The 10,502-nt window shown below is 38.7% G+C and overlaps 2 protein-coding genes across 2 annotated transcripts; one reads left to right on the forward strand and one right to left on the reverse strand.

Annotated features, from left to right (window-relative positions):
* Positions 1 to 457: 457 nt before the first annotated feature.
* On the reverse strand, positions 458 to 2,898 carry mxtx1 (mix-type homeobox gene 1). Its single transcript, XM_020624141.1, has 3 exons — positions 2,785 to 2,898; positions 1,803 to 1,987; positions 458 to 1,295 (listed from the first exon to the last, which is right to left on the reverse strand). The coding sequence occupies exons 1-3, from the start codon at positions 2,804 to 2,806 to the stop codon at positions 549 to 551; spliced, it is 954 nt and encodes a 317-aa protein (XP_020479797.1). The 5' UTR covers positions 2,807 to 2,898; the 3' UTR covers positions 458 to 548.
* A 2,485-nt stretch (positions 2,899 to 5,383) lies between these two features.
* On the forward strand, positions 5,384 to 9,764 carry tmem254 (transmembrane protein 254). Its single transcript, XM_020624132.1, has 4 exons — positions 5,384 to 5,520; positions 7,133 to 7,236; positions 7,839 to 7,898; positions 9,181 to 9,764. Exons 1-4 carry the CDS (start codon positions 5,434 to 5,436, stop codon positions 9,299 to 9,301), a joined length of 372 nt encoding a protein of 123 aa, XP_020479788.1. The 5' UTR covers positions 5,384 to 5,433; the 3' UTR covers positions 9,302 to 9,764.
* The last annotated feature ends 738 nt before the right edge of the window (positions 9,765 to 10,502 follow it).

Below are 10,502 nucleotides of genomic sequence, written 5' to 3' on the forward strand. Positions count from 1 at the left end.
GAGGAACTAGACAGGTAGAGCTGGGACGATTTTCAGTAGGTCATTTTCAGCTAAATGTTTGAGCCCCACGGCACCTGTTACATGCTATCTGTTTTCCACCATACTAACTATATACATATATATGTAGTATGTGTGTGTGTGTCAGAGCTCTCTCTCTCTCCTGTGGACAAAAAGATTCCAAATCATTATTTTAATCAACATTTTATCACCATCTACTTCTGTAGTGAAAAAAGTGATTAAAAAAGATTTTAAAAAAAACAAAGAAAACTGATATGCTCAATTACTAGTGATTTATTTTGTATAAAAGTGCAGAAAATTATAAATAAGGTATAAATAGATGAATAAATGCATTAACCAAACAACAAAGTAAATATGGAATAAATAAAAATCATGTAGGATTGTAAGACTTTGAAAATATGCATCCTATTTTTTGGATGACTCTTTAGATTTTGTCCAGTATGCATCTCAGAAGCAACACTCAAATCACTAAAATCAAGGTAATACATTTGACTTATAATTGTCCATTGTAAATCCTAATAATACAGTCATCAGCAGAAAGCCATTTTCTCCTCAGTGGCATGGTTGCCCAGTCCTTCTCCTCCCAGCCAGTCCTCATCCAGCTCACCCAGGACCTCCTGCAGGGACAGCTCAGGTAGGGGCACGTACTGGACCACCCCCGGATGTCTGGACTTCCTGCAGCCTGCCAGAGCAGCCCCACTCCATGAATCATCCAGCTGTGAGTACTGGCCTTGTTGTGGTGGGCTGTTCTCCAGATTGATGTCCCAGTATCCAGAATCAGGGGTGTCTGGGGTGGAGGAGTGGGAGGCTGAGGAGGCCATGTACATCTGCTCTGCTGATCCTGGATATATGAAGGCTGCTGCCTGGTTGGAGCCCAAGCTGTAGGGTCTTGTATCCAAGGGAGACCGGCACCACAGCGGTGGTACAGGAGTGCTTTGGCTGCCTGGCTGGCACCAGTAGCCCCTTGGGGGTGGGCTAGAGCTGCTGCCTAGTGGTCTCCCCTGCTGGCACCCATAAATGAAGCTGTATGGTCCATGCTCCTCAGTGGTGGAGTAAGCTGGAGGACACTGTCCATAATAACAGACCTCCTCCATCTCCTCCTTCACCTGGGCTGGGTGGGATGGTGAGGGACCCTGGGGCAGGACAGGGATAGTACCATCCTGTAGACCCCTGTTGGCTCCAGCATGAGGTGAAGTGACTGGGCTCTCAGACTGCCACAGTGTTTTATTGGCTCCTTTGCACTTCAGAGTGCGAGCTCTTCTGTTCTGAAACCACACCTGGACAGGAAGGAGAAAAAAGAACAAATTCTGTTCTGTTAATCATTTTCTGTTAAACAGGCACCAGTTGAGTAGGGGGAGCACAAATCTAGTAGTCAGCTGTCAGAGCCTGTTGTGTAGTCTATCTGTCAGCTCAAACAAGCTCCTGATAAAAACAGCCTGTGTCATCTTTAAAAATAAAGAAATAAGGTGATAGAGGGACAGTGGCATCTACAGGTCTATGCAGGATGCATTTAAAAACAGCCTTTTGATGATAACAAAACACAATGCAAAACATCTTACAACACAACCATACACTACATCTCTCTGTGTATTTAGTATATGTGCTTGTATGGACCACATCCATGTTTGCACAACACCAGTATCCAAAAAAAGGATAACTCCAAAACTTCTCTAAACTGAACTGACAAGTTCAATGACTCTAAAATGCTCAATTTCATTTATTTCATCTTCATATCTATTTCACAAGCTTTCTGCTGTACGAAGTAGCATGAGGAGACTGTGTACCTGGATGCGTGACTCTGGCAAGCCTGTCGTCTGGGACAGGCTCTCTCTGAGGCTGATGCCAGGGTATGGGTCAGTCTCGAAGGTGGCACGAAGGAGCTCCACATGTTCTTTGGAGAAGCTGGTCCTCTTCCTGCGGCTAGTGCTACGAGAAGAGCCACCACTGGACGCTACAGGTTTGGCATCATCTGAGGGAAGAGGAGAGAGCAGACTTTACAACAGATAGGTTTCATTATAAATATTCTTTCCCTCTTTTTTCTTTTTTAATCAATTCTGCTTAAGTTACAGTTACAGCTGTAACTGTGGACCTCAGTAATTCAATGCAAACATACTGAATAATGAATATGTAAGGAATATATTTAATTAACTGCACTGTCTTTCATCTTTGCAGGATTTTGATGCTGTACTATTTAAACTAGTGTATACAGTAAAATTCAAGACTGTGAATGAGGTAAAAACATAAAGCTGTCATCCAGTCAATGAAGAATAAATTCTCATGACTGCAGAATGTCCTTCTACACTGGTGCCATATTCTATCCTGCACTAATAGTAATAATAATAATAATGATGATGATGATGAAAACATCATTTCTGGTTATCTGTTGTTTCTACTGCTGTTTATCACTGATTATACAAAAACCTTGTTCTAGTATTTACAAATTCTTGAGAAATGCTTATATTTTGCCTTCTAGTACACACAGTGAGTACTAGCATGTGTGGACAACCTAACAGGGGATGGGCTCACAGCCTGGTACTACCTGTCTAAGTCATGCTGGTGTAATGAAACCAATGATACCCATCCACCCAATACACATGGCAGGTAATTTCATTCTGTGCTAGATCATACAAAAAAAAAAACCACACACACACACAAAAAGACATTGCTATAAATTATGAATGAAAGAGGCATACTGTAAAACCAAAGAACGATTTGGCTATCTCAGCTAGCAAAATCCCTTTTTTGTTTGTTTCTTTTAATCCTTACCATTGTTAGATTCCTTCCACATGGCAGCAGTTAAATAAATGAAGCTCCAGGCATAAACTTGGTTCAAATGGACCTCTAATGGGACACTTCAGTATGGCAGTGTGTTCCTTCCCCATGAACCTCCTTCACTGAATGTGTCTCCTGGTTGGACCAGGGTACCTTTTTATATTGATCACCTGAGGCCTCAGAAGGCGATGGGATGGTGTTTTACTTAGAGGAAGGGTGGTTAAGACAAGTATTCTGACCAGAGTGGCCCTTTCACCCTCTGTTATCACTTAATCCCTATAAAGTGGTGGCAAGGTCAGTGGCACATACTGTGTGACATCCTGGGAGAGACAATAGAAACTAGAAACTCTTTCTGTGATTGTTTGCCTCATCGATACCACTTAACTAGAGACATACATACATGTGAATATATATATATATATATATGTGTGTGTGTGTGTGTGTGTTTTGGGATTTTTTTAAAAAAATTTTTTGGCATTTATATATATTGTTACTGTGCATATAATTTTTTTTCAGGGTAGAGATGTTATTTAAACACAATGTTTTAAATATTTTATCCTATCATCCTTTAGCCTAATTCAGATTTGGTTACTGGGAGACATTTGATTAGTGTTAAGTGTAAACATAGGCAGCTTTGCAAACTGTTGACTGTCAATCAACCAACAATAGTCTTAAAGAAATGGTTAACTCACAGAACTTAGCATAATACAGAATAGCTGAAGTCTATCAGCGGCTCCTGTTTTATTCATATGCAGAGTAGCTCTCTGCTATCACAAGAAGAAAAAAAAGATGGGTAATTATTCACTGATTAATTGGACAGTTGCCCATTCCACACAGCAGCCTCTCTGCAATGAACAGATGCATCAAAGTGTGCTGCAGGTTTGTCAAATGGTTTAACATGTCCAGGCCATGGCTGGCTGTATGCTCATGTTGTGACCTTTAACCTCATGTTGTCTGTGCTTGGACATGCTGCCAGAAAACAGCTGATACCTTAAATAAAATCATTATTATATAAATTTGCACTTTGCATATTATTCACAATGTAGTTTTTATCTTTGACCTCTTTCCTGTTGACTGCATGTAATAATTTCTGAGCATCAGCTGTATGTCAAATGCACTGAAAATGTAAAGGCTAACATACTGAGTCAAAGGTCAGATAGAATAACAGGGCAAAGTGCAGAAAGAGATTTACAGTATTTGTAGGTGTATTACTAAACAATGCAGCTTGAAGTCTACCATAGATATCTAATGCAACAAAACAAACTCAGACATTTCTTTATCATCTTGTCTAATCTCATCTTTATCTGGACAACCTACACAATCAACCTCAGACGGCTCCTGAAACTCCCACCAGCTCTCCATATGTTTTATCCAAATCCTATCAGACAGCATGTGCACTGTCAGACAGCATGTGCAGGCCTTTGCAAATGGTGGCGCTGTCATATTCACTAATGTGAATTAAAGATCTCAATACATTTTGGATATTGCACCATATGTTTCATTACCTAAAAGTAGTTGATCAAAGAATAAAATTTGAAAGTCTTATCAATAAACCATTTCAGTAGATTAAATGTTTGACATGCCCAAGTTTACATACAGTGATCAAAGATAACTAAACATTGGTTCAACCAAGTCTATTCAGCTAATGCAAAATCACTATAAAGAGCTTTGCTTAGTTTAGTGTTGACGCTACAGAGATCACTGCATATTAGAAAAACAAAATTTGATCATCTTATCTCTTCATGTAAATTAAATAGTATAATCTTCCAAACAGGAAGAGAGTGGTGCTGCCAGTGTATAGCTGTCACAAAACAACTTAGACATCACAGATTGGAAATAGTTCTGTTGTTTGATTACCAGTATATTGCAGTTGAATTTGTTGGAGAAACCTGCATTTGAACTAATCCAAAATTAGAAGGTGAGAGGTAGTTCTATCATTGTACAAATTATTGTATGAAACTAAATGTCATTGATGGACAAAAATACACCACAAATACATACAGCTAACAAATCTGAAGATAATTTAGGCAAAGTGTCTACTGTGATGAGACCAAGGAGGAAGGAATGTTTCAGAAAACATAAAACAAAGAAAAGCAGTTGTTCTCTCTCTTCAGTTTGAAATTGTTTAAACTGGTAATAGGTTTCTAAAATAACCTTTGGTACCCATTGCATTAGGCTCCTTACTACAGTACAGTAATGTATCTGCTATATTCTTTTATCTTCATACAAGATCCCTCACATTAACATAGCTACTGTACATGATAAAAGCCCATCAAATAACCACATGCGGGCAGCATTGAAGTGTAATTATGTCATTAAACAGTGTATTATCAGTGTACAAGCTCTTATTATTTTTAATGCTGTTACTGTTTTTCTTTGCTTATGTAAAGAACTTTGTGTTGCCTATGAAATGTGTTATATAAATAAAGCTGCCTTGCCTTATAGTTTTCAGCATTTTAATATATAATAAAACTCATATACAACATCACAATAATAAGTTAAAGTTAATATTATAGTTTTGAAATCAATAATGTTACTTTTCTATTGATCTAATCTCTACGAACGGTCCCATCAGTTTTCCCCTCACCGCTGTTACTACACGGATATATTTGACTGCGGGACCAGCGCACAGACGCATCAGCTATGTGTAAAAATGATGGATGCCGTTATTTTAAAAGAACCAGCCTGTTTTGGATTGTCGCCGTGACACTCGGGATGGGGTATTTTACTGTAAGTTCATTAAACAAGCAGAGGTTCTGAAATAAGACAGAATAAAGAGAAGCTACGGATTTGTAGTTAATTCTGTCGCCAAATTGCTGTGTTGCGTAAAATGTCTTCCGGGTCGTTTATTATTGTAATAAAAATCATACAAAGTTCTGGGGACATTTTGTGTTTAGATATTTTTCTGTGCGGACACTGATCATTGGCTAAATCGTGAAAATGTTGCCTTGATAAAGCAGCCTTCGAGGCCATTACCAAGCCACTGTTTTGCTGATAACTAATCTTATTTGCATTCATTCGGTGCAGAGTCCATTGGGCACGTTAGCGGCCTTCATCGGGAGTTAACATTAACTCTTAGCTAGTGTTTGCCTTATAAAGCAAAAAGAAAGGCGCCAGACTCAATTCAGAATATTAGAACATTAGTTTAATGATTCGCTGCTCCGTGGTAAAACGGTAGGTCCCCTTGTCTCTCGATAAATATTGGTGTTTCGTTCTAACTAATAATGCTTGGTTGAATTTACCTACCAACAAAAATAATAGTAAAATGTCCTCCTAGTTGGCTGAAATGTGTTCTAGTGCTGGGCAGAAAAGAATTTGCAGTAATTTTCCACATAACCCAGTAATGTAGACTGGTACCTAACAGGGTTAAGAAAGTAACAAACAGGTAGACCAATACAACAAAGTTGGGTGTTAATCTATTTCAAAATGTGTAGTGGTTGAAGAAACATAGTTTAGCATTCACGACACCCAAACCACAAACGACCTGCAGCATCAGGCCCCGTCCAACGATATCCCTTTATGTTTATTATACACTAGTCGCATTCTGTGTCACAGGTGGACAGAAGAGGACAATAGCAGCATGGCACAGTGTTGCTTTATGTCATTTCACTGTGGTAAATGATTTATTGTATGTTAGTGTGTATTTGAGACTGTGGCAAACATCAGATGTTAATGTTACTTTGGTATAATACAGAGAATGATACATATGATGGGACAAAATCTAGATTTCATTTTGATTATGTTAACATTAATATAAATGTTTTATACTATTAGAAAATTACCAGGTCAACTAAAGCAGATCACAGTTTTTGTAAAGGTGGAGAAAAACTCATCCTGATTCTGTCAGTATCATAGAACAGATGGAGTCAGATTCAGAGCCTTAAAACAGGTCAACTCCTTTGATTTCAAATGACAATCTTAAATTCCAATACACCAAAAAGCCCAACATGGTGCAGAAGAGCAGACAGATGACAGGTGATATTAACCACCCCTGGACCTTCCGCTGTTAACTTCTAATTGGACCAGAACACTGAGGGTAACAGTCGGCTTTCACAGGTCATGCTTTTTTTTGGTCAACTGATTATTTTAAGTTATCATCAACACAAAAGTCTTTTTACTTAAATGGTACAGTATATTGTAACAGTTTTGAAATCACTTAAGTTCTTAGTAGACTCATTTTTTAGGCTAAAGATCCCATGAAAAGGTCATGCATCACAATATTCATTAGGTTCTAATATGCTTGCAAGAACACAAACTCTTTTTAACATATCTCTCTGAAAATGTAAAGCACATGTGTAGTTTGTTTTGGTTAATGTTGAACTACTCTATCTGTGTGTCACAGTGCACTGTGTTTGTGCCAGAAAAAATCCCATTTGATCATCTTGGAGCATTTGGCAGCTTCTGCAGATACCTGGTGGATAACCATGCTGAGATTATGTACAAAGGGTAGGTGATTAGACTTTGTTGCACCACTGTGGCTCTTTCTAGCTATGTTTAATTCCTCTGTAAGGAGATATAAATCTGGTCTTTTACAGGGCAGAGCAGCTTTAAAAACAATCAAATGATGTGCAAAGTACCCTCACAGTGCTGAAATACACTCTTTAATTAACTATGGCCTTAATGTTTTCCCTATTTACAGATTGTTTGCATGTCTTCCACAGGATGCTAATTAGTTGTGTAAGTCACATGACTACTGTAGCACCATCAGAGCATGCATCAATAGATGTTTTGTTATGTTGTTGTTTAAGTCATGTGACGAGAAGAAGGCTAACGTCCAAGGCATCATTCAGCCTTTGGCCCACCTTGTGATGTGATTGATCTTTTTTTAATGTTCTCATACAACTCCTATGAATTCAGCACTCAGTGATGTACGTAACTGGGTTTGCTCATCCTTGTATGAGCAAAAGCAAAAACATGGTGTGATGTTTAACATGTTTCCAGACTACACTAATTTAGAGCTCAAGACTAATTTATCTTAAGGATCATTTGCAAAGTATTCTTGAATTGAATAGACAATCTGTGGAGTTGAACGTGTTTGTGTGTTACAGGTGGTGGGCAGCCTGGGCTGTTCATGCCTTTGAGGCCTTTATTGCATTGAAGGTGTGCAGGTAAGAATGACAAGAGTTTTATTGCCTACTAGGTGGTGATGTTGTCCCATTTTTACTAAACTGTTCCCCTCGACTTCTTCTTGGGCCTCATCAAAATGTTCATCCCACACACTTTTCTTATGCGGGTTTAAACAAACAGCCAAAAGCTGCCTGTTTTTACTTTGTTATACCCCAGTTCTTTTACTGGACAGATCTGAGTAAGGAAGGAGTCTGTCTTTCTTGATTTTAGTGCTGGTTTATTTACAAATATACATACATACATACATACATACATACACACACACACACACACACACACACACACACACACACACACACACACACACATGTATGTTTGCATGCATACAGCAACACAGACACATACAAACACAGACACATCCTTCATCCACTGAGACCAGACTGATAGCCTGATCCATTTCCTGTATCCATTAGAGGCGGCTCTAGATTATGCAATTCATCCCAAGGCTATCATCCACCTCTATCAATAATAAACATCTCCACAAAACTAGGACTAGCCTCAGAGGATGGAGACAGCACCACCCAGCACGTTCTACTTCTGATGCAACCCTCTGCCTGCTTGGCCCATACAGAGCAGCGCATTTGCTTTCCACACAACTTGTCTTCAGTTGCTGAGACCCCCAGGCACTATCTTTGCTCATGCTTTCTTGCGGTAGCTCAATGTGTGTGTATGTTGTATGCGTGATGTGTAACTAAAACATCCATTCAGACATAATTCTTACACAAGATTAAAACAAGAAAACAATTGGTGTCATGGCTTACTGCTAACCTTGAAACAGAGCAGACTAGAGCAGACTTTGAATCTTACTAAACTACATTACTAACACATTGAAGTCTAACACATTAAAGTCTAATCATTATCTGACTAATTTATTAATTTCTAACAACTTCATGCTTCAGCTTGTCATCAGGGGATGAAATTATCTTGGGACATCAAAAATAGGTTATTTTGGAATGGTATTTGTCTAATTTCAGTCTTTTTTTGTCATAAGTAAAGTAAATATAAACCAAAACTTTCCAAAAAAAAGCCCCAGTTACACTAGAAACGCATCAGGAACACATTCATGACCAGCATTCCTCACATGTTATTTAAGTAATAATTATTTTAATTCATCATTTAGTGGCCTATTTGTCCATAGGATTTGAGGTTCTTTAAGTAATTAAGGGTTATGGACAGGAGCAAACACTAAGAATTTGGACCCAGTGAAATGGCTGCTACAGTAACTAGACTTTTAGTCTTTGTGTCTTGTCTGTGTCCCTGCAGCAACAAAGGCATCACCGACATGACCATTTGCTGCCTGTGGTTTTTCCAGACCTTTCTGTTTGGCTTCGCGTCCCTTGGCCTGCTCCTCAAGTACGACCTTGCACGTCCCAAAAAGCATTAACACCAGCAACAGCACTGCAAAAATCTATTTTTTCCTTGTGCCTCTTTTTACTCCACTGTCTTTCTGTGTGACTTGAAATCCTGAGATCCACAGTGGAGAAAGACGCTTGAGCCTGCACTAGTGTTTCTTATGACATAAAAATACTGGAGTGAAAAAATATCTTTGATAGACAATACAGTTGATTCTTACTTAGTTAATACTGTAACTTTTGTTCCTATGATGAAACAATATTTCTATATCATTCCAAGGAATATCTATGCACAAAAGATAATACAGAGAAATAAAAGTGTTTACTGATGATAATAATACTGGAAGTTATTTAAGCATCATATTTCTTTTGACGAATTTGCCCAGAGCTGAATATTTAATGCAATACTTGGGGAATCTACTATGAGTTTGATAAAAATGATGTTTACATTCAGCCTGGATGGCTGAATATCACTATACAGTCTTATGCAAAAGTTTAGGCACCCCTTGATAAATAACAGATTTTGGTGATTTTTTATTTGAACAGATGTTAACACAGTTTCTCTTGGAAATGGAAAAAATGCACAATATTTTCTGCAAACAGTGATGCATAGTTACTTCTTATGCCATAAATTGAACAAAAATAAAAAATAAAAACATGATTATGGCATGGTGCAAAAGTTTGGGCACCCTAAGAGTTCCAGAGTCTCAAAGTCTCTCACAAGGTATCAGACCTTAATCAGCTCGTTAGATCTGATGCACAGCAACAGCTGTCATTGGTAAATGCCAATTTCAAAGCTGTACAAATACTTTGACTCTTCAAACCTTGTGCACACACTTGTGGACACCCAGCAACCATGGGTTCCTCTAAGCAGCTGTGTAAGACCCTGAAAATGAAAGTTATTGATGCCCACAATGCAGGAGAAGGCTACAAGAAGATAGCAAAGCGTTGTCAGCTTGCAGTTTCCACAGTAAGAAATGTAATTAAGAGATGGCAGATCAGGGGAACTGTGGAGGTCAAGATGAGATCTGGAAGACCAAGAAAACTCTCGGACAGAACTGCTCGTATGCTGGTCAGAAAGACAAATCAAAACCCCCATTTGACTGCAAAAAACCTGCAGGAAGATTTAGCAGACTCAGGAGTGGTGGTGCACCGTTCCACTGTGCAGCGATGCTTGCACAGACAAGGCCTTCATGGAAGAGTCAGCAGAAGAAAACCTTATCTGCGTCCCCA

The sequence above is a fragment of the Monopterus albus genome, unplaced genomic scaffold (assembly GCF_001952655.1).
Source record: "Monopterus albus unplaced genomic scaffold, M_albus_1.0 scaffold320.1, whole genome shotgun sequence".
Taxonomy (NCBI): domain Eukaryota; kingdom Metazoa; phylum Chordata; class Actinopteri; order Synbranchiformes; family Synbranchidae; genus Monopterus; species Monopterus albus.